The sequence below is a fragment of the Acanthamoeba castellanii genome, assembly GCF_000313135.1.
Source record: "Acanthamoeba castellanii str. Neff unplaced genomic scaffold scf7180000084599, whole genome shotgun sequence".
Lineage (NCBI taxonomy): Eukaryota > Discosea > Longamoebia > Acanthamoebidae > Acanthamoeba > Acanthamoeba castellanii.
In genome coordinates, this window is record NW_004457442.1 from 1,388,442 (window position 1) to 1,412,931 (window position 24,490).

Sequence of the window (24,490 nt, forward strand, 5' to 3'; positions counted from 1 at the left end):
GCTTGTTGTGTCGCTTCTCTCCTATTGTCAACTCTCCACGCGGAAAAAGGTGTGCCTTTCCTTTTTGAATATTTTGGGGTTTTTTTCAATTTACTTTAGAGATCGACTACCATCTTCTTGCATCAACTGGCAGCGGCAGCTTCAGGAAGCAGTTGCTACCCATTCAAAGTGCCTTTGGTGCGGTTGGGGTCATTCGGGTCGAAGTTGATGCCGAGCATCAGTGGAAGGAGGCGTGGTGTTGGGCGTATTGTGCAAGAAAAATGAAAGAAATGTTTCGTGCAACAAAGAAAAGTGTCGACCCAAAGTTGGTGTTGTTGATTTCTCGGTTGCAGTCACGGCGGCAATCGACAAGATTGGGTTCTTCTTGCGTCGATCAACCAGGAATTGGAAGGATTTAATCTAGATTTACAGAGCCGCAAGATCGAGCGAAGATTTTGTTTGAGAATTAAGGATGAGCGCGAAGACTGAGCGAGACAAGAGGAAAGAGCAACGGCTCAAGGAGCTGCAGGACAAAAAGGATCGACTGCGTCGCCTCAAGGAGAAGAATCAAACTGAATTTGCTCCCAAGGTTGGTCGCCCCTCACATTTCCCTCTTTGCATTGTTTGCTTCTGGCACGCCACGAGAGATAAGGAGGCCACAAGTGTGCCGAATTTGTCAGCTTTCCATCAAATCGTTTCTTTACTCACTCACTTGCGCAACGTCACGCCTGGTGGCGTTGCCGCACGCGTGCAGGAGGCGGGCGTGCTCGACCTCACGTCGATCAGCAACGTGCAGGACCTGCTCAAGACCCTCGAAGAGACCACCATCGTCCCCAAAACAACCCCCGACGACGGAGACGATGACACGCGTACTCGCCCCCTATCCCGTCTCTGCACGTGTGCGTGTGCGTGTGCGTGTGCGTGTGCGTGTGCGTGTGCGTGTGCGTGTCCATGATGCGGACGCGTCGACGCTCATCCGGCGCTGCCCGCATTTGGGATGCAGAGCTCACCGGCGCCACGGAGGCGGCGAGCCCGCGCCGAGCCTCGCCGGAACCCGCCGCCCTGTCTCCGCGGCACACCACCACTTCGTCAGCCGGCGCGGCCCATACCACCGTCAGGCCCCAGCAGCTGTCCATTCAGCTCAACGTCGTCGCGCACGACATCGCTCCCAAGGTGCCTATCGGGACACTGTCAACAACACACGACACACCGCACACACCGCACACCGTGCGGTTGCTGACACACACACGCACACGCACAAACACGCGCCAGGATGTGGAGGTGTACTCGCGAGGCATGCAGACCGAGGAGACCTGGACCGGCGAAGGCAACGAGGAGATCGGCGTGGAGGAGGGCGCGGGCGACGTTGCGGAGAAGCAGGTCGTGCGCAAGGGCAAGCGGAGCGGCACCGTGGCCGGTGTGAACACCGTCTCCACCTCCACCGACACCTCGGGTTCGCTCTCCGCGGCGCTCGCTCTCGCTTGCGGTCTTGCACTCACCGCACTTTTTTCCTCTTTTTTTTTTTTTTTGTCCATTCACTCAGCTGGCCCGGGCGAGGAGGAGGGCGAAGATGAGGAGCGATCGACCAAGGTGACCGGCCCACCGCCACCGCCTGGTATACACACAACACAACACAACACAACACAACACAACACAACACAACACACAGCACGCACGCACTGATTATCGGTACGGGAAATTACAGAGCTGAACGAGATCGAGAGAGGCGAGATCGTGCAGTCGGCGGACTTTGGGCACTTCTTCAACAAGGCCACGCGCACCATGGAGCGGGCCATCTACCTGGCCGACAAGTTCAACCTCACCCGCGACTTTGTCGACGACGATCGACGCTCCGCCAGCGGGTGCGCTACCCCCTTTCTTCTTCCACCGTCATTTCTACATTTATAGTAATGATCATTTATTGCGGTTGTGATCACAGAGATTTCGATGTGGGCCAGAAGGTGCGACACCAGATGACCCTGTTCGACGAGTCGGTGTGCAAGTACCGCGCCGTGACAGACCTCACGTGGTCCCCCAAGGTCTTGTTACTTTCCATCGCCCCGGCAGGCTGTGCGGGTTGCGCGTCCGCTCACACTTCTTGGTCGTTGTGTTCGCCTTCTATTTGTTTGGTGGTTGGTGGTTGGTGGTGGCAACTGGTGCAGGACATGGACCTGATCGCGGTGTCGTATTCGGCCAACGAGACCGGCATCTCCGAGGAACCCGATGGCTGTGTGTGCGTTTGGTCGCTCCAGAACACGCTCCAGCGGCCCGAGTCCGTCCTCCAGTGCCAGGTAACTCCTCTCTTCCACCCACACGCACACGCGCACGAAATATGACGCACAGGTGTCACTGACACCTGCGTTTGTGTTTGTTGCAGTCTCCCGTGCTCTCCACCATTTTCGCCAAGTACCAGCCCAACATCGTCATTGGCGGAACCTACTCCGGCCAGATCGTGCTCTGGGATCGGCGGTGCGTTCAGCAAGTGCCCCCGCGTGTGCGTGTGCGTGGGCGGGGGCGATGACCTCACACGGGGCGTGCGTGTGCGTATCAGGGCTTCGCGTAAGACGCCGATCCAGCGCACGCCGCTGTCGTCGATCGGTCACACGCATCCGGTCTACTCGCTCGCGGTGCTGGGCACTCAGAACGCCAACAACCTGGTCACCGTCTCGACGGACGGCCGCATGTGCGTGTGGGCCTTCGAGTCTCTCCACCAGCCGCTCGAAGTGCTCGAACTGCGCAACAAACAGGTGTGTGCGGTGTGTGCGGTGTGTGCGGTGTGTGGTACCGTGCGGCTGAATAGCACGTTGTGTTATGGCGGCACGTGTGCAGAGCAAGTCCGTGACGGGTGGCGGTAACGTGGCGCCCACGTGCATGGCCTTCTCGGAGGGAGAGGTCAACGAATTCTTCGTCGGCAGCGAAGAGGCCACCGTCTACCAGGCCTACCGCCACGGCACGTACGTGTTCCCTATCTCACGACACAACACGCACACGCACACGCACACGACACGTGCGGGTGGCTGATGGTTGGATGGTGACGGGGCTGGCGCGCGCAAAACAGGAAGAGCGGAGTGTACGAGCAGTACAGCGGGCACAGGGGACCCATCACGGCCCTAGACTTTCACCCGGCCCACGGCCCCGTGGACTTCTCCGACTACTTCCTCACCTCCTCCGTCGACTGGTCCGTCAAGCTCTGGAACAAAAAGGTACCCTTCCCGGCATTTCCTTTTTATTAATACATAATTGATTCATGTTTATGTATTTATTGATGTATTTATTTGTCTATTTATTTGGAAAACAATTCATTTATTATTAATTAATTACTCATTTACTGATTTAATTGGTGTCAAACAGAACACTTTCCCGCTGCACTCGTTCGAGGACGTGGGCGAGTACGTCTACGACGTGGCCTGGTACGCTGGCTTCCCGTCTCCCCGCCGTTCGTTGGCCACGTAACCTGGCTCCTCACACCTGCACGCGTTGGACAACAGGTCGCCCGTCCACCCGGCCCTGTTCGCGTCGGCCGATGGCACCGGCAGCTTGTGCCTGTGGAACCTCAACGAGGACCCCGAGGTTCGTTCATACGCCACGCGCGCGCGTCTGCGGTGCTAAATTTGTGGGAAATGATTGCAGACGCCGTATGCTCGCACGGCCGTGGGTACGGGCAAGGCGCTCAACAGCCTCAGCTGGGCGCCTTCGGGCAAGAAGATCATCTGCGGCGACGCCACCGGCTCTGTTTACGTCTACGACATCTCCGAGGTGCCCATCCACCTCTCTTTGCCTCTCTTGTCTGTCCGTCATGTCGCGTGTGCATGTGCGAGCGGCTCTCCTGTGTGATGTGTGTATGTATGTGTGTGTTGCCTCGGGCCAGCTCCTCACACGCGCACAACGCACAGATTGCTTCGCCCAGCGCCCAGGAGTGGGACAGGCTGGAGTCCAGCCTGAAGGACCTCGCCTACTCGTCGGCAGCGACCCACGCACGCGAGTCCGAAGACGCTGACTTCATCTAAACGTCACCTCCAGACCCCAGCTACACCCTCTCACCATAAACCACCAATTTGCCCACCAGAGTCCAACCACTCAGTAAACCTCCAAAATTTGCCAGTCCGCGATGGCTCTGTACGAATGAGCATTGGGCATGCGGCGAGCCCGACATGTGCCTTTGTCGCCCACAAGGATCTCTTTCGCCGGCTGGGTCGCTGACGAAAAAGGCAAGACCCGTTTCTACCAGGTGCCTCTCTGCTGGTTTGGGACTTGCCAGACTTCTCCACAGAGGGCAAAAGCAAGTCAGACAATGCAAATCCTTAGAACCGAGGACCAGTGTCTCGACTTCAGCAAGAAGAACCTCCTCAAGTTGGTGGTCTTTGTTGCCTACAAGGAATGGACGTTCACCCTGGCCTTTGAGACCCATCCGTCCCAAGATTTTCCCTGTGGGACACGAGGCACCTTCATGGCGGGCGGAAACGGCGACGACATCGAGTTTTATGATCCCCTGTCGCTCGACTGGGAGGAACACCGTCTGGCCGAGTTCCAGTGGTTACAGTTTGAACCCAAGGCTTCGTCTTGAGAGGAGCTATAGGGCTATGACCAACATAAAGCAACTTGATGCCTGCTGCACCCCCGCACCCCTTGCTCGCTTGGCCTTCCTGCGCTTCCTTTTGTCTTGATTCTCTTCTTGGGCTCCTGCGGGACATTTTAGGAAGTGGTGAAACCAATTTGCCACGTGGGGTGGAGTCAGACCGGCAGGACATCACCACTCGCCAGCAGCGACCCACGCTGACTTCATCTCAACGTCACCGCCCGACCCCACCTCCACCAGCCCAACCATTAAGTCATGATTGTTGTTATTCTGATTATAATCTTTCTCGCCTGAGAACTGGCCTGGATTTGTCTGGAAAGCAGATCAAAAAAATGACCCCACAGGCCAGGTTGGCCGGAATTCCACCAAAAAAAACCTAACGTCAGAGGTCGGCCCTTTTTGCAGCAAGCCGACCAAAATTTCGGCCGAAAGGTGGCGGACCTGTTGACGAGAACGAGGACGAAAGTGGGCCTTAAATAGTCGCTGGCGCCTGCCCATTTGATCATACAATCAAAGCACTCTACACTCAACAACCACTACAGCTCCCTTAACCACTCTCACTACCAAAATGATCGCTCGCTTGCCCCTTACGATCCTCCTCCTCGCGGCCGTCGCCGTGTCACTCTGCGCCGCCTGCACCCAGCCCTCGTGCACCACCGGCACCTACGGCCTGATCCCCGGCTTCACCCCCACCAGCAACGGCTGCGGCTCCTACGGCGTGTCCATCGACGCGCCCTTCGGCGTCACCCCGTGCTGCAACCAGCACGACATCTGCTACCACAGCTGCAACACCTCCAAGAGCGACTGCGACGACCGCTTCGACCAGTGCATGAAGGACGTCTGTGACTCGGAGGACGATATCGAGAAGATCGCGTGCCGCGCCCAGGCCGAGCTGTTCTACCAGGCTGTGATGGACCTCGGCTGCCGCGCGTACCTGAACAACCAGGAGGCCGGCTGCCAGTGCTCGGACGGCTCCATTGTCACCTCTCCCGGATCCTCCAGCTCCGCCGACACTCGCGCCGTGAGCACCCTTCTCCAGTTCGCCACCACCGTCGCTGGCCTCATCATGTAAACATGCAGATATCTGCTTCTTCTACATGTACCTGCGAATATACCTTTAGCTACGTTTTACTTTCCTCAAACACTTGTTGATGGCGCCTACTTGCTGCTAGACCTGGACTGCCACACTAGGAATTGGCTGGCGGATTAATCCAGCAGCTTCCGGTTGGGCAACTCCGCCGTCCCACAATAGGCCGCCACTCAGCTCGGGCCAGCCCTCAAGTGGGCCTCAGCCCCCGTTCATTGTACGCCGGCCCGCCTAAGCAGCGGGCTGTAACCGTGCTTGCGGGGCATGTGGGTGGAGGGATTGGTGGCGTGCGTAGACGAGCGAGGGTTTAGGCCCACGCCGAAGGCCGCTGCCCCATTCCAGAAGGAGACTCGACATTGTGGCCCTCTCGGAGGGGAGGGCTTCAAGGTCGATGATGAGCGTCGCACCGCCTCAGGCTGGTTGACAGAGCAGGGAAAAGACGCCGGTCCCCTTGGTGGAGGGATCACAGCCCTGAGTGGGTCCTCTCGGGAAGCTGCGTATCGACTCCAACACCTCCACTTTTTGTCCGGTGCTTCCTTCTTCTCACTCAACGAACAAGACAAGGTGTCGAAGGTTGGTCACAGGAAAGGAAAAGAGGGGAGGAAAACACAAGTGTTGTTTATTAGTGAAGAGAAAGGAAGTGCAACAAGGTCAGGGCTATTGGGGCTGGAGACCTGCACAGAAGGAACACCAAGTGAATCCCGCCAGGGGCCTCATGGAGGAGAGGCGGCTGTGTGGAGGGTTACGTAAGGACATGCGACTAGGCTCAGTAAGTTGAGCGAAAGAGAAGAGGACATCCACGCACGCCTCACTCTGTTGGACGTCTGGTAAGGCAACAACTCGAGGTGGATGACCGTAATGGTTGTGGGGAAGGTGGTACGGGTGGCGATCAATAGAGTAGAGTGAAGGAGAGGTGCGCACCATCCGGGACCCTTGCTGGATGAGGCCTCTCGCGGCCATCCTGCATTCCTGGAGAGAGGAAGAAGAGAAAGAGAGAGGATCTGGTCACTTGTACAAGTGCCAATTACTGTTTTATAGTGAAGCGCGAGGAACTCTGCACGACCACAAACGTTGTGAGAGGAGCCCCCAACAAGAGAGAACCACCTCGGTCTCCGTCTCCTCGCTCGCTTCACGGTTTGGGAAGAAGCAATTCGGTTCAGCCTGCAGACACGAGATAGACAGCCAAGAGTCAGCCATGCCTGCCACCTTCGCACGCGCGCACACACACAGGAGAACTACATACCAGAGTCGGGGAGGGCGGGCGGGACCCGGTTTAGAGGAAGTAGTCGAGCTCGGCGCGGTGGTAGGTGTTGTTGGGCTCGTCCTCGAGGCGCGGGTAGGCCGGGATGAGCGCGTCCTGGGCGCCGATGTAGAGCATGTTGTAGATCTTCCAGTAGACGGTCCGCACCTTGCGCGCCGGGTGGAAGAGGCCCTGGAAGGTGTACTGCATGACGGGCGAGGGTCCGAGCGAGACGCGGGCGGCCTCGATGGCCTCCATGACGGCGTTGATGACGTGGGGCGAGGTCTCGAAAATGTTGGGCCACACGTAGTTGAGCAGGTGGAGGATGGCGTCCTCGGAGGAGAGGCCCTGGACGCCGAGCGCCATGTGCTTGACGACGGTGCAGGCGGTCTGTCGGTGGACGAGGTCGCGGTCCATGAGGGCGTCCTCGAGGAGCGGAGTGACGGCGTAGCAGTAGTCCTTGCCCATCTCGCCGATGTACTCGAAGAGGAAGGAGAGGGCCTTGAGCACGCCGTTCTGCACGTTGAGCTCGGGCACGCGGTACTCGTTCATGAGGGCCGGGAGGACGGTGAAGGGCTGGCACGTCTCGGCGACGATGGCGATGGCGACGGTGGTGCACACGCGGTTCTGTCGCTCCTGGACCTTGAGGTTGTTGAGCAGCGTGGCGAGCACGTCCTGCGGGCCGATGGCCTTGGCGATGTAGCCGAAGGTGTTCACCGTGGCGCGGCGGATGGCCTTCTTGTGGGCCTTGAGCATGTCGAGCAGCTCGAAGCAGATGCGCATCCACTCGCGCGCGGCCACGTACTCGGCGCCCCTGTCGGCGATACGGCCGACGAGGTCGATACAGTTCTCCTGCACCTTCTCGTGTCGGTTCTTGAGGATCGGGGTGAGCCGCGGCAGGAGGTCCTTGATCGGGGGCGTCATCTTCTCCATGCCGATCACGTTGACGATGGCCTTGAGACCGCCGAGGATCGAGCCCAGCACCTCGGGGTACTCCTCGCCCAGGTACTCGTAGAGCACGACGCCCAGGTGGCCCATGAGCTTCTCCTCGCCGCAGGTCTTCATCACCGGCGCGATGCGCGCGATGAGGTCGGCCGCCTGCTGGCGCACCTTGGCCGACTTGTTGTTGAGGCGCCACTTGATCGTACCGGCGATCTGCGGCAGGTAGACCTTGCAGCGCAGGTTGAGCGCGTTGACGACGGTGCCGAAGCCGTTGAGGATGGCCTGCGAGTCGTCGGAGGTCTGTTCCTGGAAGGCGTAGAGGATGCCGTCGATGAGCTGCTCCTCGAGGCGCGAGTCGATGTCCGACGAGCCCATGTTCTGGACGACCTTGTCGACGGTCTCCATCACCATCTTTCGGTAGGGCTCCGACTCGTCCTTGAGGTCGTCCACGATCCGGCCGACGATCTCCGAGGCACCCACCTTGTTGGCCAGCTCGACGGTGGTGTCGACCAGCTGCCGGTAGTTGCGGCGGTCGAGCGCCATTCGCCGGATCCAGAAGCACTTGAAGAACTCGGGCAGGATCTCGTCGCGCACGTACTGCGCGGTCACGCCCTCGGTGGCCACGCACTGCTTGACGACCTTGAGCACGATCTTCTTCATCTCCTCGTCGGGCGACGAGAACTCGCGGATGAGGATGATCATCACCTCCTTGGTGTAGTAGTTGGCGTACTCGGCGTCCATCAGCGGGATGATGAAGCCGATGGCCTTCAGGAAGGCCGCGAGACCCTTGCCGCGGTGCTTGCGGATGCCGTACCACAGCGGCTTGAGCACGACGTCGAACGACTCGATACCGTAGGGCGTGGCGGCCTCGGCCAGCGCGGCGATCGACAACGCGGTGATGGTGCGCACCTTCTGCTGCTCGTCCTCGAGGCCGTGCTTGATGATGTCCACCAGGCTCTTGAGGTGGGGCAGAATGGCGCAGCCCATGAGGATGGCGATCTGCTGCACGATCTTGATGCCCGTGTGACGCGCCTGCCACGACTTCTTGCTCTGGCACACGGCGCGGAGGAAAGGCAGGAGCGCGGGGATGCCCAGCGCCGACGCCACGACGGAGAAGGCCCGCGCGGTGGTGTTACGCACGTACTCGTCGACGTTGTCGATGTCGGGTCGCATCGTGGCGATCATGGTGGCCAGACCGGCGGCCTTGCTGAGGTTGGAGATGATCTCGCGGCCCTCGACACGCGCGTAGTAGTCCTCGTCGATGAGCAGAGGCTCGATGACGACCAGGATGTTGTGCACGAACGGTCGGACGAGATCGTCGAGCTTGTAGAGGATGCGGTCGATGACCTTGACCAGCAGGTGCCGCTCCTGGTCCTCGAGCGTGGGCGACATGAGGAGGGGCAGGATCTGGTTGAAGAGCGGACCCGGGCCGAACTCGCGCGCCTTGTCGGTGATCTGACGCAGGGCCTGCTTCCTCATGGGCGGCGTGCCGTTCTTGATCTTGAGCAGCAGCTTCATGATCTTCCGCTCCTTCTGCTCCTCGATGCTGAGCTCCTCCTCGTTGACGTCCTGCAGGAGGGCCTCGAAGTAGGGCTTGTCCTCGGGCTTGATGGCCGGCAGGTTGCCGACGGGCTGCTCGAGGTCGACGGTCCCGTGCGACGAGAGGTCCTCCTCGGCCATCATGAACCCGCCGTCGCCCGTCAACGGGGTGGGGGTCCACGCGATCTTGCGGGCGGGTGTGCGAATGGGCTTGTAGGAGGCGGGGGGCTCGAGAATCTTGTACCCCTCCGAGGGCATCAGCTCATCGAGCTCCTCGTCGGTGAGGGGCTTGTTCCTCTCATCCACATCGCGCTCCCAGCGCATCGCGTGCATCTGCTCGGGGGTCATGAATTGAAGCTGCCCGGGCGTAGGGGTCTGGATGTTCGCGAAATTACCGACGGGGGTGGCCCCCATGGCGTCGAACGAAACACCCACGGGCGTTGCGGCGCCCATGGGCACGTTGGCGGGCGTTTCATCCCAGCGCGACCTCTTCCTTGGTGTCTCCTCTCCTGCGCCCTTCCTCGGTGTCTCATCCCAGCCGCCTCGGGTGGCACCCGGCGTCGCGGCAACTGGCGTCTCATCCCATCGATTTCGCCTGGGCTTCTTGGCGGTGGGGGTGGCATCGGCAGTGGCCGTGGGAGTGGCGTCGTCCCAGCGACTACCGGTCGCTGGTGCCGCGGGCGTGGCCGATCCATCATCGTCCCATTGCGAAACGGGGGCCGCTACGGGCGTCTCGTCCCACCTTCTCCTTTTCTTCTTGGGCGCTTCCGTCGCTTTGTTTCCATTATCTCCATTACTCTCATCGGCAGGTAATTCCTTCACGTAGTCTTCTTTCCCTTCTGAGTAGAGGTCTTTGTCGAAGGCTCCAGCCGATGCAAACGCAGCCTTATCGCTCATGCTGAAGATGAAAATTGTAATTCAGTCTTTGTCAACAAATCACAACCAATGAATTGTTCTGATTGACACTAGCCACTTCTTCCCTCAGCCTCCAACAAAAGAACGAACAAAGATGATGCGCAGGAACTGAGCGTACCTGTCCACCGCACAGCGAGCAAGCCAATTTGCAGATCAAGAGAAAAAGAAAAGTTGCCCCTTTGTCTTTTCCCGTGTTCCTTTTTCTGAACTTCGTCCGCAATGTCAAGAATTGATGACGTCACGCCAGCTCAGTAGCTCGAATGGGAGGATATTTCCGGCCAAGTACGTCAAGGTTCTTTCTTCTTCCCTCTCGCTTCGACGCCATCCCTCTTCTCTCCTCTCACGGCAGCGACTCGATCCTCACATCTCGAAAATGGTGTCCACTAAGAAGCAGGTTCGTATCTTACGACCCGTGGAGTGGCCTTTTTCGTCTCTCTCGTGATGTGCTGCTGCTGCGTGCTGCATGAGAAGCGGATGGAGGAGTCCGATTTCGATGCGATTAAGAGATTCTCTCGAATCGATTAATCAAATCGTTCGTCCATCGCGCCCCACTATGCAGCCGCGCCATGCAACCAAGCAAGTACCATGCTGACGTTCTGCTTCCACTCTTCAGAAAAAGGCCCAGGAGAGCATCAACTCTCGCCTTGCCCTCGTCATGAAGTCCGGCAAGTACACCCTCGGCTACAAGTCGACCCTGAAGTCGCTCCGCCAGGGTAAGGCCAAGCTCATCATCATCTCAACCAACTGCCCTCCCCTGAGGAAGTCCGAGATTGAGTACTACGCCATGCTTGCCAAGACTGGTGTCCACCACTACACCGGCAGTACGCGCTCCCTTTCTTGGCCAGTGTCCATTCGCCTCTTTCTCTAAAATTAACATAATTCTCATCAATTTTTCCTTTACAGACAACATCGATCTTGGTACTGCCTGCGGTAAGTACTTCCGCGTGTCCTCGCTCAGCATCACCGACCCTGGTGATTCGGACATCATCCGTCAGCTGCCTGGCAACCAGTAAAGCTGCATTAAAAAGCTTCTTGGTGTTCTAGCTGCAATCGTAATTCGTTTCGCTACCCTTGAGGGGGGAGGGCCGCATAAAACAGTAACACCAGCGCGTGGTGGGGGCAGGTTGCCTTGCGTGGATATATTTCCTTTCTCGAAGGTCATAGAGTAGAGTGAAGGCCTCGGATGGGACTTGGCCAAAGATAGTAGATTTGTGGGGCTCATGCGCTACCCAATTAGTATTTCTTCCTCGAATAATTTGGGAGACAACTGGCAGCCAATGCCCTCAGAGCATCGCCACACTTGAAACCAAACTAACGCGCCTTCTTGCGTATCTTCCTCTCCTTGCCAGGATGCGCCTCTTGAGCTTCTTCGTCCTGTTTATCGCCCTGGCGTCGGCGGTGTGCGCTTCGCCCCACCCCTTCCCGCACCCCTCTTTTCCCAGCGGTGGCGAGACCACCAGCCGTGGCTTCGAGGACTCGTCTTCCGCCCCCGCCGTCACGGGCTTCTCAACGCTCATGGGACCGCCTGGCCAGTGGCTCTACGTCTACGGCTCCAACTTCCTGACCGGACCCGGCAACACCAGCCTCTACCTGGTCTCGGCCCTGTCGCCTGACTCCATCTCCAACCCCGTGCCCCTCCACGTCTACGACTCCAACTCCTTCGGCTTCACCGTCCCCCCAACAACAAGGACACGTACGATTTTTTTGCTTGTTATTTTTATTATTTCACCATTTTTCAAAGAGACGCGTCTCAGTTGTCGTGAGTGCGTATTGTCGTCTTCAGGTTCGTTCGGTTGATGGTGTCGACGAAGGACGGGAAGAGCGAGCCCTCGAAGCAGGTGTTTGCCATCGGCGTGCCCATCAACCCGCCGACCGTCAGGGGCTTCTCGCGCACCTCCGGCGGGAACGATTGCTGGCTGTATGTCTACGGTGATAACTTTGTCGTGGGCCAGACCCAGGTGCACATCGGCGGCGTCATTCCGACCAGCGTTGCCATCTACGACACCCAGTCCATTGGCCTCACGGTACTCTTCCTTGCTGTTGTTGGTGCTGCTGGTGCGGCTCCTTGAGTGTCGGCTCATCACAACTCACCGCCGCCGCAGGTGCCCAAGCTGCTCAAGTGCGCCGCCGAGCCGGTCACGGTGACGGTGGAGACGCCCAATGGCAAGGCCACCTCGACCGCGACCTACACCGTGCTGCCCAACCAATCCGGCGGCTTCTGCTGAGACTCACCACCACATCGGTTTTTTAGAGGGCCTTGAAGTGTCACTAAACCGTGTGCTCGGTCTTGCGTCATGATGCCAGTTGCCCAGGCCTCTTTCAAACGCTTGAGTGTGAGTGTGAGCGTGAATGTATTTACATCACCTTGGGGGGAAGGCGTTGTGTCGTGTTGGTGGTTGAGCAGCGGTTGCATCAAGGAAGGCCCACGGCGTAGCGAGCCTCCCGGCGCACGAAGGCCATGGCCGAACCCGGGAAGAGCACCCTCTCTTCGTCCTCCTTCACGCCGCGTCTCCGTCGGCTTCGGCCCGACAGCCCACCCGCCAGCTTGGCCTTGATCGCAATCGCCGTCGTGGCCGCGGCCGCCGTAGTCGTGGTTGCAGTCGCGGTCGCGGTCGCTTCCTGGTCATCTTCTGCCTCCTCGTCATTAGCGTCGAGTCCACTGCTACTGCTGCTGTTGCTCTCGCTACGACTGGCGCGGACGGGCAGGCTCCGGCCCCGACTCTCGCCTCGCTTACGTCGCAGGTGAAGCCACTCCATCACGCCGCTCCTCTTCGAGCCCGCCGACAACGAGCCCGACGATGTCGGCGATCCGGGCGTCGTGGGCGCGCTGCGCACGCTCAGGCTCGACAAGTTCGTGGAAGAATACGAAGTGCAGGGCGAGATGTCGCAAGAGGACGAAGACGACGAAGACGAAGACGACTGCGAAGAGGACCAGATCGTAGAGTAGGGGGAGCGGACCTGGCTGCTGGTTGTGGTCGTGGTCGGCGGCGCCAGCTTGGCCATGTCGAGCGGCGGCACCCAGGTGGCCCGCTGTTGTGCGCGGTGGAGCGCCAGCATGCGCGATCGTTCCTCGAAGTCCGTCGCAGCAGCTGTAGCCGCCAGGTCTGCGTCGAGGACCACCGTCTGCGTGCAGTCGAGGGCGTTGTGGTGGTTGTTACCCTCGCGCACCACCACCATGTCGTCCTCGTCGAGGGGCTTGGTGATCATCGACAAGACGCGAGGGGTCACGGCAGAGGCATCGCTCGCCGAGCGGGTGGTACGCCCTCCTGCCACCGTCGTGGGTCGCAAGATGAACGAGTCGTCTTTCGACTTGCCTACCCTCTTCTGTTTCTGCTTCTTCTTCTTCGTTTCCTTCTGCTTCTTCTTGCTCTCCTTCTTCTCCTGCTTCTCCTTCTTGGCGGCGCTCTTCCTCTTCTCCTTGCTGACGAGGCCCGTCGAGGTGGGCGACCTCTCGTCGGACGAGTAGACGAACGACTGCACCTTGCGTAGCCGCACCTGGGCATGCAGGTTGACGTTGTAGCTGAGCGTCTTGGTCGGCGCCGCCTTGGTCCTCCTCTCCTTCTCCTTCTCCTTCCTGCTGTCCCCCAGGCTCGACTCCTTTGCCTCTTCCTCCTTCTTCCCTTTCTTCGTCTTCTTGTCTTCTCTTGGCTGCGTAGAGGATGTCGATGATACCGTCGAAGTAGAAGGTGATGTGACGTCGGCGCTGGCCTCTCGTTTTTGCAGCAGCATCGCCATCGGGTGCTTCATCCTGTTGCCCTCATCGCCCTTCATCTTCTTCTCCCACTCTTCTCTCGCCGCTCGCTCCCTCTCGCGCAGGACTGCCCTCTGCAGCCTGGCCTCCTCCTCCTCCTCGTCGACCTCGCCCAGGAGAGCAGCTGCCGATGGGGGCGGCGACCTGGGTGGCGGTGGCGATGATGGTGATGATGGTGTAGATGGTGAAGGTGGCGAGGAGAGGGCCGCAGGGTGGAGAAAGGTGGAGAGTCTTGTGAAACCCTTGACCGGGCTGGAGAAGGCTTTCTGGTTGCGCCACAGCCACCTCTTCCTCACAGTCTCGCGCGCCTCATCCATGCAGCCGTCATCGTGCTCGTTCATGTTCCTCGACTGCCTAAATGTCGTCTTCCTTTCTCCTTCTGTGTCGCTGTGTTGGAAGCTGCTGTCACGGGCCGTGCTGTGGTCAACCAACCCGATCGTAGGTGAAGCAGAACGTTTCTTGCGGCAGAACGTGTGTTGTTGTCTGGGTGGTGCATGGTCTTGGCGCAGTATTGGTGCTTTCCTTGGTCTTTCATCACTTTCCCCACAAGACCTGATGACACACTTATTATAGAAGACATCACCGCCACCTCGCATGGGGTGCTCTGGTTACGCCTTTCGGCCAAAAGCTTAAAAAAGGCGCACGAGCAGCATCGAAATTCTAGGAATGCATGAGCAAGGAGTACTAAACTGCTTTGAATTCCGTTGGGCATCGCCAGGAGGAGCACCGCCCGACCTCACTGTGGGGCGGGCGCTGGCACCGCCACTCCCTCGCCCTCGTAGGCAGCAGCTGCTGTGTGGTGCGCAACCGAGCATGTGGTGAGCAGTGCAACAACCGGCACCAGTCGACGCCCAGGTGGTGGGAGACGTACCCTGTGGAGAGGGCGCGGGGAGGGAGGCGTCGTCGAACACTATCGGAATGAACCACAGCTCATCCTCCTCCCCACTGCTGTACGCCGTGACCTTGTCTATCGTCATGATGTCCACCTGCAGGCGCCACGCGCACAGAGAGCGGTGAGACGACGTCCATGTTCGCGGCCATCGTTGCAAGATGATCAATGCAGGACCGGCTTTGTTGGGCGTACCTCCCCGGGCTCATCGACTCGCTTACGTTTCTTGCCCGGGCCTTGGTCATCCTCGTCTTCGGCCTGACCCACAGCACATGAACACACCGAAAACGTGAGTTGTACGTGAGTAGGCGGTGAAGCAGATAAAGAAGTGTACAATGTCGAACTCGTCTTCTCGCTCCTCGTACTCCTCGTTCTCCTGGAGTTCGGTGAAGTCCGGGGCGAAGGCCGACCAGTTCTCTGGTTATCGACCCAAAGAATGGGCGTGAGGAGTAGTTCGCCGGAAAGAAAACATAGCAGGGTTCATCCAGGTACGCACCTGTGTAGTTGGTGGCCCAGATATATACAACACCCGACGTGGAGATCGATGCAATGATTGGTCGAAGCGGATGCCACTGCGCAATTCGCTCGCACATTAACAGTTGGCACACACTCACTCACTCACACACACACACACGGTGCGCACGAAGTGTGATCTCTGGGCTGGTGCGTACCACGAGGTCCAATATGCCCTCCTTGGGTCCTTCGAGGATTTTGACCAGGCGACCGAAGGCCCTGTTCCAGATGTAGATGTTGTGCTCGGCCTTCTGCGCCGATCCTGCAGCGTGCCCAATGGCCACGTAGATGATGAGCCCATCGAACGAAAGAACGACAGAGAACGACAGAGAACAGAAAATGACAAGAAAGCAACGAACCTCCGATGATGAAGTCTCCATCACAAGAGAAGCAGCATTGCTTCCACTGTATCTTGTTCACCGCGTCTTGGAACTCGCGATGCTGCAGCGTGTCGACATCGTATCTGTGGTTCCCAGCGACAGACAGGAAGAGGTCAACATTCCAGGAATCGGATCGGGAGGCGGTGCTGGTCCCAAAGGGCCGTGAGCGTACGCTCGCAGGGTACGGTCGGCGGAGTTGAGAAGGAAGTCCTTCCCGCTCTTGCTGAACTGAATCGATTTGATGGTGCTCCCGCCGGACACCCGAAACGAGTGTTCGATCTGATCACATCGGTTCGTGTGGTGTTTAGACGCGTACGACCGTGAGTGTGGAGCAGTGTCAATGACGATGTGTTATGATAGAGAAGCGCATCCAATACCTCCAGTGTTTTGGTGTCTATGATGGTGATGAAGCCTTTGGCATCGCCTGTGTAGATTTTGTCGCCCTTTTTGTTGAAGCTCACCGCGCTGACGTGCATCTTCTGCTTCTGCTCAACGACACACGATATACACGATACACGATATGACACATGGCGCGCAGACCATCGCTCGAAGGGCAGTGGGATGTGATGACGTACCTTGGTGTCCTGCTTCTGCTCTTCGGTGTGGTGCGGCAGGACTGTTCGCTCGCCCGTCTTCCAGTTGCCCAACAGTGGCCGCTCCATTACCGGCAGCACCACGTACTGGTTTCTGAAGGAGCATCGAATCAATCAGTGAATGCAGCTCACGCACAACATGCTAAAAACAGCCGCGCACGCACGCGGACAAGGTGGCGTACGGGTCGCGTGGGTGTATTTGGCAGAAGAGGGCCGCGGATTCGAGCTGCAGGGTCTGGTCCACATTGCCGCTGAGCACGTCCCACAGCTTGACCGTCCAATCGCTCGACGCCGAGAGCAGCTTGCGGCCATCGCGCGACCAGCTGATCACGCACACGACACGACCAACGACACGGCGCGCACGATGTCAGCAAGCACTTGCACGCGCACATGCAAACGGCCGACTCAAAGCTGTACCTGACGCTACTGATGGGGTGGCTGTGGCCCTTGAGCACGCGTGCGATACCACGCGTGTCAAAGTCCCAGATGACGACCCGGCCGTCGAGGCACCCGACGGCGAGGAGGGTCCCGCGCCGGTTGGGCGAACAGCAGCACGCGTAGCCGTCCTCGAGACAGTCCTCGATGACCTCCGGGAACTCGTTCTCAAACGGATCTAGAGCGGTAATTGAAAATGATTTTAAAATGAAAAGATTGAAGATAGATGGGGTGGCGGCAAGATCTCTCAAAAGGGCACGCACTGAGCAGTTCCAAATTCATGCTGGGTGGTCAGCCGAGATGCCTTCTTCTGATGTGTCTGCGATGGAGTAATAAAAGAAAAGCCGCCTTTTTTTCCGACAGAAGAAAAAAGACTAAATAAATGAACAGAACACACAACAAAAAAAAAAAAAAACGAAATTCAAACAACGAAATGAAATACCCGGGTTATTGCGAGCACGGTTGCCACAGAGCCCTGTGGCTTGTCCGCACGACAACCAACGCGAACCCACAAGCTCCTCTCGTTCAAACCGTTTGTTGCGTGAACATAGGCAGAGAAAGAGTTCAACACAAAAGCAAGAGCGAACTAGGCTGCGTTTCTGGTACCTCCTTGTTTTACAATATATTGCTAGTTTTTGTTTTGCTCCTTTTTCATCTTTAAGTTTTTTATTGTCATGATTTATTATTGTCTTTATTATTTATTATTCGTTGGCAGAAGAGGGTAAGGGAGGAGGTGGTGGCGGCTGACTTGAGGAAGCCCTCAGAGGAGGGTAACCTCAACCCCGCTCTCTTGTGTGTTCGCGCCCTTCTCTTTTTGGCCAATTCTATTTATTTGTTCGTAATTCGTGCATTTTTATTCTTCTTCAACTCCGTACGGTCACTGTTTGTGCGTGTGTCGTGCTTTGTGTGTCTCGTGCCTCACCTCAACGCAACGCAACACAACGCCATGCAACGCACAGAACACAGCAACGACACAGCACACAACACGACACAGAATGCAGGCGACCATAGAGCCCACGACAGCGACGATTCCGTCGGGCCGCAAGGTGCCGCCGCCACGGCCCTCGCGCGGGCTCAAGGTGTTGGTAGCCCAGACCCCGGAGGAGAAGCGCAAGCGCGAGGAGAAGAACCGGGTGAAGCGCGCCACAGCCGCCAAGGAGCTCTACGAGACCGAAGTCACCTATGTCCGCAGCATCATGATCCTCACCAACGTACTCTTCGCACACACGACCAACGACACGACCAACGACACGACCAACGACACGACACACGCGCACAACACACCACACACGATCGCACACGCACATCGCACATCGCACACGACTGAGCGTAGCCGCGGCCGGCAACAGGGCTTCATGGTGCCGTGCAAAACGGAGAGCATCCTGACCAAGCAGGAGATCTCGGAGATCTTCTCCAACGTGGCACAGCTGCTGGCCTTCCACAAGGACTTCCTCAAGCAGCTCAAGGAGCGCATCGAAGCCTGGACCGACGAGACTGCCATCGGTGACATCGTTCTCTCCGTCGTACGTCCGATCTTCGTTCTTCGTTCTTTTCGCGTCGCTTTCGTTCTTTGTTCGTCTTCGTTCTTTTCCAGGTCGTTTTTTGATTCTTTCTTTCTTTCTTCTTCTGCCGGTTAGACGCCCTACATGAAGCTCTACACGGCCTACAGTGCAAACTACGACAAGGCCCTCACCTCCATCCAGGCCTTCAGCAAGAAGAACCCTCGATTCGCCGAATTTCTCGATGTACGCCGCCCAGCGCGTGTCGTGTGTCGTGTTTCTCGTGTCGTGCTGAACAAGGCGCCTTCGCATCACAGACGTGCATGCAGTCGGCGTCGTTTGGCGGGCTCCCATTGAACGCGTACCTGATCATGCCCATCCAGCGCATCCCGCGCTACCGCATGCTGCTCGAGGTGCTCGTCGGCTCCACCCCCGAGGAGCACTCCGACTACAAGCAGCTCTCCGAGGCCCTCGGCGTCGTCCGCGACGTGGCCAACTACATCAACACCCACATCGCTAAGGAGGTACGTGACGTCATCCATTTCTCTCTCTGTTCTTTTTCTTTTTCTGACCGCACACGCACACGACAGGACAACACGCGCAACTTGATCAGGATTCAGAATCTGGTGCCGAAGCAGCAGGTGCTGTCTCCGTCGCGCAAGTTCATCATGGAGGCGTCGTTCCCGACGAACTACTTCGTGCAGCTCAAGAAGAAGGCCAAGAAGGACGGCAAGGCCGGTAAGGTCGCCGCCCGGGAAAAGGAGCGGCGCGACAGCGACCGCGCCGAGGACGAGCTGTGGGAGTCGCAGGAGAAGCGCGAGAAGAAGCGCACGTCGCTGTCGTCGCCGTCGCTGCGCGCGCTCGAGTCCGACAGCGCCTTCACGCAGGCCAACCTCTACCTGTTCGACGACGTGCTCGTCCTGCAGAGCGTCAAGGACAAGCACAAGTCGGCCTCGCTCCACCTCACCACCACCTGGATCAAGACCCAGCCGGGTACTCTCTTCATTACTCCTCCCTTTCTGGTCGTTATCGACACCATTGCTGATCATGCGCACGTGTGCGGTGTGCGTGTGCGTGTGGCGTGCGTAGAGTATGGGTGCGTGATTGAGCTGGTGACGCTGGAGATGACGTTCATTGTGGTGACGGGCAACGAGGAGGAGCAAAAGGAGTGGGTCGAGGCTCTCACCCTCGCCAGCAACAACCTCACCGCGCTCTGCTGCGACGATCGAGGTATGCACATCGCACGCACCGCACACACCGCACACACTCATATCTTGTGTGAATGCGGAGCGCAGACCTGCGGGAGCAGTTCGTATTGCGGCGACGCAATGGAGTGTGGCGACCAGTGCCGGCCCAGGCGGCCAAGGGCGAGGACGACGAAAATGACGACGACGATGACGACGACCCCGACTTCGACAAGAAGGCGCCCAAGAAGAAGTTCGGCAAGGGCGGCCTGCTGGTCATGTCCCAGGGCACCAACTCGCCCATCCTCTCCCCGCGCGCCCGCAAGGCCACCCTCACCCGCAACATCTCCACCTCTTCCATCCTCGCCCAGATGAAGGAGAACGCCGCCTCGTCGTGACGCACCATCACCCCACCAGCCAATGGCTATTTATTTATTTATTTATATTTATTTGTCTTTTACATCAACATGTACACCTATTGGACCACGTCGCTTCATTTCCATTGAATGTGGACAGGTGCTATGTGAAAAAGGAGTGAGGGCTCATGAGCCCAGGGCCATTGGCGCTCTGGAGCCAGGGCGCAGTGTTGTTGAGCAGCAGCTTGGAGGCTGAGCGCAGGGCACCCAGCAGCTTGTCCAGGAGTGCCCATCATTGTGACAACCTCCTCTGGTGGATGATTGTCACAGGAAGAGGGTGATGTGTTGCAACCAAGCCCATTGCCATTGTGTGTGGTTGTTGTCACAACTGTGTGGTGGTCTCTCCTTGAAGCTGTGTGGGTTTGGTGGTGTCCCTGAGGGCTAAGTCCCATAGCCCTCTCACCTGCAGCATGGCTGACATCTCTCCAGGCTGCATAGTTGGCAGCCATTTTCAGTTTGAAACAATATCCTTACTCGTAACTTCTGCAGTGTGCCCGGCGCTCCGAAAAACGGGCCTGCGCAAACGATTTCGGAAACTGGTTTGCGAAACGGACATTACCTTTTCGGTGATTGGACCAATCGGGTAAACGGTAGAACGATCCCGAAAAGGCAGCAAGTACTTAAAAGAGGAAGAGGCCAAGACTTCAACCAGCGCTGCTGGCGAGAGTAGCAACGATGATGAACCTGACGAGCGGGTTCAGTGCGTCGGGTTTCATGTCCGCCCTCCTGCTGCTCCTCGTCGCGCTCGACCGCGCGCCTCTGGTCGCCTGCGTGGAAATGGCCCGGTGGTCCTTCAGCCAGGGACCCAACGGAGCCCAGGTTGCATTACCACTGGCCGCGACCTCCGGGACCGGCAGCCTCACTTCCAACTGGACCAGCGCTGCCGACATCGTCTACACCACCTTCAGCCCAGACTTTGCCCTCGAGGTGCGCAACGGAGTGAACAACAACCGCTTCCTCTACTTCACCTTCAACACTGTCGGCTACTACGAGGTCTACCTCACCCTCTCGTACCAAGTGGGCGTCGGTGGTTTTCAGGATCTGGTGATCCAGTCCAAGAACGACCAGGGGGTCTTCGTCGACCGGGTTACCCCCCCAACCTACGGCAACAACTTGATGAACACCTTCAACGCCGACCTCACCAGCTCCAGACAACTCAACGACGCGTCGGCGGCGGAGGTCCGCTTCAAGCTCTCTGGCGCGCAGGCCAACGACGCCTCCGTGTGGTCGCTCCTTGACGATGTCGTGTTCACCGCCCGCCTCATACCGCCGACCAGGTCGCCTTCGCCCTCGCCAACCAAAACGCCATCGAACTCACCGACCAACTCGCCATCGCCGTCGCCCTCACCAACGTTCTCTACCAGCCCATCAAGCACACCATCGCCGTCCCCGTCGGCAACGATCTCAGTCTCGCCATCCCCGTCATGCTCTCCGTCGCCGTCCAGCACGCCTTCGCCCACTCAATCGCCCACCCAGTCACCTTCGCCATCGCCCTCGCCCTCACCCTCGCCCTCGCCCTCGCCGTCCCAGTCATCCTCACAGTCCCCCACGCAGAGCCCCTCCAGCACTCCTTCGCCCTCGCAGTCGCCCTCTCAGAGCCCCTCCAACACCCAGTCCCCGAGCCAATCGTCGACGCAATCTCCTTCGCCCTCGCCCTCGCCCTCGCCCTCGTCCTCGTCCTCGTCCTCACCCTCGCCGTCCCAGTCGCCCACTCAGTCTCCCTCCCAGTCTTCGTCGACAACGCCATCGCCGACCCAAACCCCCTCCAGCACCCCCTCACCAACCCAGTCATCCTCACAGTCCCCCACGCAGAGCCCCTCCAGCACTCCTTCGCCCTCGCAGTCGCCCTCTCAGAGCCCCTCCAACACCCAGTCCCCGAGCCAATCATCGACGCAGTCGCCCTCGAGCACTCCATCTCCCTCTCTGTCGCCTAGCCAGTCAACGACCCAATCACCATCGAGCACTCCTTCGCTGACGCCTACCCAGTCTCCTTCGCCTTCGCCATCGCCATCGCCATCGCCCTCGCCCTCGCCCTCGCCCTCGCCCTCGCCCTCGCCCTCGCCCTCGCCCTCGCCCTCGCCATCGCCATCGCCCTCGCCCTCGCCGTCCCAGTCGCCCACTCAGTCTCCCTCCCAGTCTCCGTCGACAACGCCATCGCCGACTCAATCCCCCTCCAGCACCCCCTCACCAACCCAGTCATCCTCACAGTCCCCCACGCAGAGCCCCTCCAGCACTCCTTCGCCCTCGCAGTCGCCCACCCGAACCTCCTCTGCATCTCCCTCACCATCGCTATCGCCCTATCAGTCTCCCTCGCACTCCCCGACCCAGTCACCGTCCCCCTCACCATCGCGCACCACCAGCCCATCAGGATCACCGTCGCCCTCGTCCGCCTTCTCGCAGTCTCCCGCGCCCAGCCCATCGTCCTCGCCTTCGCCCGGTCTCACGACCTGTCAGGAGGCCGCAGGGGGAGCCGGATCGAGAACAGAGCGCAGATATGGCGACTTTGTGCACCGCTTCCTTTTCCATGGCCTTGGCGGCGTTGTGCCTGTGCGCAGCGTCACCAGCCTGGGTCGGCTCAATCGGGTCGCCTTGTGCGCGCTCGGGACCGACGGCGTGCCGCTGGCCACAGGCTTCGAGGCCCGGTCCGCCGTGGTGTCGGACCCCGCCACCATCCGCGATCATTTCGGCGACATAGAAAAGGTGCCGTGCCCTGTGGTGAAGAGCTATGACGAGATCTCGTTCACGGGCATGGACGTCGACGCCGTGAGTCACTGGCGCTCGGAGAACGCCAGCCTGCTCGACCGGGCCACCCACTTTGCGGTGGGCGTATGGGAACAGCCACCATCGGCGGCGGGATTGGCGCAGGCGCGGTTCCTGGTGTCGGTGATGAGGATTGGCAACAACCTGGCCGAGTGTCCTCCCCACGACTAGCCAGACCACTACCTCAAGAAGAAGTAGTAGAAGTATATTTGACCAAGAGTTGCCATCGTCCGCCACTTCTTCATCTTCTTCGGTCCGATTCCTTGGCGCGCGCCGTCCGGAGCACCTCGTGGTGGCCTCCCCTGGCTGCGTTGGTGCACTTCTCCTTGTGGTCCCATATGCCATTAGCACGCGCCTATTATTTATTTAGTTAATGTTTCCCTATTGGTCTCATACCCAGCGGCCTTCGGCGTTCTGGAGCCAGGGCGCGGTGTCGTCGAGCAGCAGCTCGGAGGCCGAGCCCGAGGCCGGCGAGCGCAGGGCGCCCAGCAGCTCGTCCAGATCCAGACCCGCCGGGCCGCCGCCAGGAGTGCCCATTGCGACGACCTCCTCTGGCGGATGACCGTCGGCGTGTCCGGAAGAGGGCGTCGTTTGTTCACTGTCGCCGTCTTCTTGCGTGGTCGTTGTCGCAGGCGACGATGACGACGACGGCGAAGAAGCCGACAGCGAAGGCGACGACAACGAAGCCGGATTCCAACTGGCGTGCTGGGTGATCGGGGACAGCGGCGAGACGAAACCCGCGAGGGAGGAGGGTCCAACGATGGAGCTGACGGTGGGGCTGATGGCGGCGATGGAGGCCAGGTAGGTGGCCCGGGACCGCCAGTAGAGGTGGATGTCATCAAGCGCGCGGGTCCGGGAGACGAGGGTGAGCCGCGCGTCGATGACGCTCAGCGTGAGCGGGTCGGCGAGCAGGTCCTCCAGGTCCCGCACCGGCAGCGGCGACGGCACATTCTCCTCCAACACGCGCCTCAAACGAACGATGTGCCACTTGGACTGCGCACCCGAGCTGGGATCAGTATCGTGTGTCGTGTGTGTGTGTCGTGTGTGTCGTGTGTGTGTCGTGTGTGTGTGTCGTGTGTATCTGGTGGGAGAGGGTACGATTGAGTCGGCCCAGAGGTTCTGGTGCTGGGTCTCCAGGCGCACCGGGGCGCCATTCTTGCGGATGAAGTAGGTGCTGGTGATGGTGATGGGCGTGGACACGTTGGATGGCGGCTTCTCGAACATCAGCTGCACCAGCTCGAGCTTGCCTTCCGCGCCGATTCCGCCCAGCTTGCTCACCATCTGCCCCACGAGTTCCGCCTGAACACACGACACACACGACACACGACGCACGTGTCAGTGCGATTCGATGGCTCCGGCGGGGGGGGGGCGAGGGGCCAACCGGACTGAACCCGAGATATGCGGCGGCAGACGGGGAGACATAGGCGATGCGCGGGTGTGTCACTCCCAAATGCGTCAGTCCCAGGCTCGTTCGCAGCACAATGAACGGCTGCCTGCGCCCACCCAGACAGAGAAGAGTCAATCACATGGCGCCGCTTCCCACCACCACCCACCACGGGCCGGGCCGCGCACCTCAGGTTGGACACGATCAGGGCGCTGCAGTCGTACTCGGCCAGGAACGGCAGCGCGTCGACCAGGGTCTCGCCGGTCTCGCCCGCCGAAGCCTCCTGAGTCAGCAACAGCGGGGTCGGTCGTAGCGGGGTCGGTCGTGGCGGCGTCGACAAAGAAGCGGAAGAGGGGCTTTGGTGGAAGAGGGCGAGCAGGGCGCGGATCTGGGTGGTGCTCTCGCGCT

The 24,490-nt window shown here is 59.2% G+C and overlaps 12 protein-coding genes across 12 annotated transcripts in view; 8 read left to right on the forward strand and 4 right to left on the reverse strand.

Annotated features, from left to right (window-relative positions):
• Positions 1–451: 451 nt before the first annotated feature.
• Positions 452–3,986, forward strand: ACA1_063340 (dynein intermediate chain, cytosolic, putative; the record flags this gene model as incomplete). Its single annotated transcript, XM_004339535.1, has 16 exons — positions 452–568; positions 734–848; positions 983–1,152; positions 1,252–1,432; positions 1,523–1,594; positions 1,685–1,841; positions 1,919–1,973; positions 2,142–2,270; positions 2,357–2,448; positions 2,531–2,726; positions 2,809–2,933; positions 3,038–3,182; positions 3,331–3,389; positions 3,468–3,549; positions 3,610–3,735; positions 3,873–3,986. The coding sequence occupies 16 exons, from the start codon at positions 452–454 to the stop codon at positions 3,984–3,986; spliced, it is 1,935 nt and encodes a 644-aa protein (XP_004339583.1).
• Positions 3,987–4,270: 284 nt separating this feature from the next.
• Positions 4,271–4,543, forward strand: ACA1_063350 (uncharacterized protein; the record flags this gene model as incomplete). The annotated part of the gene is made up of 1 exon (XM_004339536.1): positions 4,271–4,543. The coding sequence occupies one exon, from the start codon at positions 4,271–4,273 to the stop codon at positions 4,541–4,543; it is 273 nt and encodes a 90-aa protein (XP_004339584.1).
• A 580-nt stretch (positions 4,544–5,123) lies between these two features.
• On the forward strand, positions 5,124–5,627 carry ACA1_063360 (phospholipase A2, putative; the record flags this gene model as incomplete). The annotated part of the gene is made up of 1 exon (XM_004339537.1): positions 5,124–5,627. The coding sequence occupies one exon, from the start codon at positions 5,124–5,126 to the stop codon at positions 5,625–5,627; it is 504 nt and encodes a 167-aa protein (XP_004339585.1).
• A 279-nt stretch (positions 5,628–5,906) lies between these two features.
• On the forward strand, positions 5,907–6,392 carry ACA1_063370 (uncharacterized protein; the record flags this gene model as incomplete). Its single annotated transcript, XM_004339538.1, has 1 exon — positions 5,907–6,392. The coding sequence occupies one exon, from the start codon at positions 5,907–5,909 to the stop codon at positions 6,390–6,392; it is 486 nt and encodes a 161-aa protein (XP_004339586.1).
• A 523-nt stretch (positions 6,393–6,915) lies between these two features.
• Positions 6,916–10,260, reverse strand: ACA1_063380 (splicing factor 3b subunit 1, putative; the record flags this gene model as incomplete). Its single annotated transcript, XM_004339539.1, has 1 exon — positions 6,916–10,260. The coding sequence occupies one exon, from the start codon at positions 10,258–10,260 to the stop codon at positions 6,916–6,918; it is 3,345 nt and encodes a 1,114-aa protein (XP_004339587.1).
• A 391-nt stretch (positions 10,261–10,651) lies between these two features.
• Positions 10,652–11,291, forward strand: ACA1_063390 (60S ribosomal protein, putative; the record flags this gene model as incomplete). Its single annotated transcript, XM_004339540.1, has 3 exons — positions 10,652–10,672; positions 10,892–11,099; positions 11,182–11,291. 3 exons carry the CDS (start codon positions 10,652–10,654, stop codon positions 11,289–11,291), a joined length of 339 nt encoding a protein of 112 aa, XP_004339588.1.
• Positions 11,292–11,628: 337 nt separating this feature from the next.
• Positions 11,629–12,503, forward strand: ACA1_063400 (prepeptidase C-terminal domain containing protein; the record flags this gene model as incomplete). The annotated part of the gene is made up of 3 exons (XM_004339541.1): positions 11,629–11,949; positions 12,090–12,302; positions 12,381–12,503. 3 exons carry the CDS (start codon positions 11,629–11,631, stop codon positions 12,501–12,503), a joined length of 657 nt encoding a protein of 218 aa, XP_004339589.1.
• Positions 12,504–12,690: 187 nt separating this feature from the next.
• On the reverse strand, positions 12,691–14,370 carry ACA1_063410 (uncharacterized protein; the record flags this gene model as incomplete). The annotated part of the gene is made up of 1 exon (XM_004339542.1): positions 12,691–14,370. The coding sequence occupies one exon, from the start codon at positions 14,368–14,370 to the stop codon at positions 12,691–12,693; it is 1,680 nt and encodes a 559-aa protein (XP_004339590.1).
• Positions 14,371–14,765: 395 nt separating this feature from the next.
• Positions 14,766–17,121, reverse strand: ACA1_063420 (WD40 repeat protein, COMPASS complex protein; the record flags this gene model as incomplete). The annotated part of the gene is made up of 13 exons (XM_004339543.1): positions 14,766–14,821; positions 14,901–15,015; positions 15,114–15,176; positions 15,253–15,335; positions 15,415–15,490; positions 15,590–15,693; positions 15,791–15,894; positions 15,984–16,090; positions 16,189–16,296; positions 16,387–16,498; positions 16,587–16,727; positions 16,822–17,017; positions 17,103–17,121. The coding sequence occupies 13 exons, from the start codon at positions 17,119–17,121 to the stop codon at positions 14,766–14,768; spliced, it is 1,284 nt and encodes a 427-aa protein (XP_004339591.1).
• A 151-nt stretch (positions 17,122–17,272) lies between these two features.
• Positions 17,273–19,920, forward strand: ACA1_063430 (RhoGEF domain containing protein; the record flags this gene model as incomplete). Its single annotated transcript, XM_004339544.1, has 8 exons — positions 17,273–17,323; positions 17,841–18,050; positions 18,189–18,362; positions 18,477–18,584; positions 18,656–18,862; positions 18,929–19,331; positions 19,428–19,568; positions 19,634–19,920. 8 exons carry the CDS (start codon positions 17,273–17,275, stop codon positions 19,918–19,920), a joined length of 1,581 nt encoding a protein of 526 aa, XP_004339592.1.
• A 696-nt stretch (positions 19,921–20,616) lies between these two features.
• ACA1_063440 (uncharacterized protein) lies at positions 20,617–22,869 on the forward strand (the record flags this gene model as incomplete). The annotated part of the gene is given in 4 exon segments (XM_004339545.1): positions 20,617–21,159; positions 21,216–21,809; positions 21,873–22,322; positions 22,339–22,869. 4 exon segments carry the CDS (start codon positions 20,617–20,619, stop codon positions 22,867–22,869), a joined length of 2,118 nt encoding a protein of 705 aa, XP_004339593.1.
• Positions 22,870–23,088: 219 nt separating this feature from the next.
• ACA1_063450 (uncharacterized protein) overlaps positions 23,089–24,490 on the reverse strand; it is a gene marked incomplete at both ends in the record, with an annotated part of 1,455 nt that continues 53 nt past the window's right edge. The window contains 4 exons of the mRNA XM_004339546.1: positions 23,089–23,691; positions 23,797–23,997; positions 24,080–24,191; positions 24,271–24,470. Of these exons, the coding sequence (XP_004339594.1) occupies positions 23,089–23,691; positions 23,797–23,997; positions 24,080–24,191; positions 24,271–24,470 (1,116 nt within the window). The remainder of the gene's footprint in view (positions 23,692–23,796; positions 23,998–24,079; positions 24,192–24,270; positions 24,471–24,490) is intronic.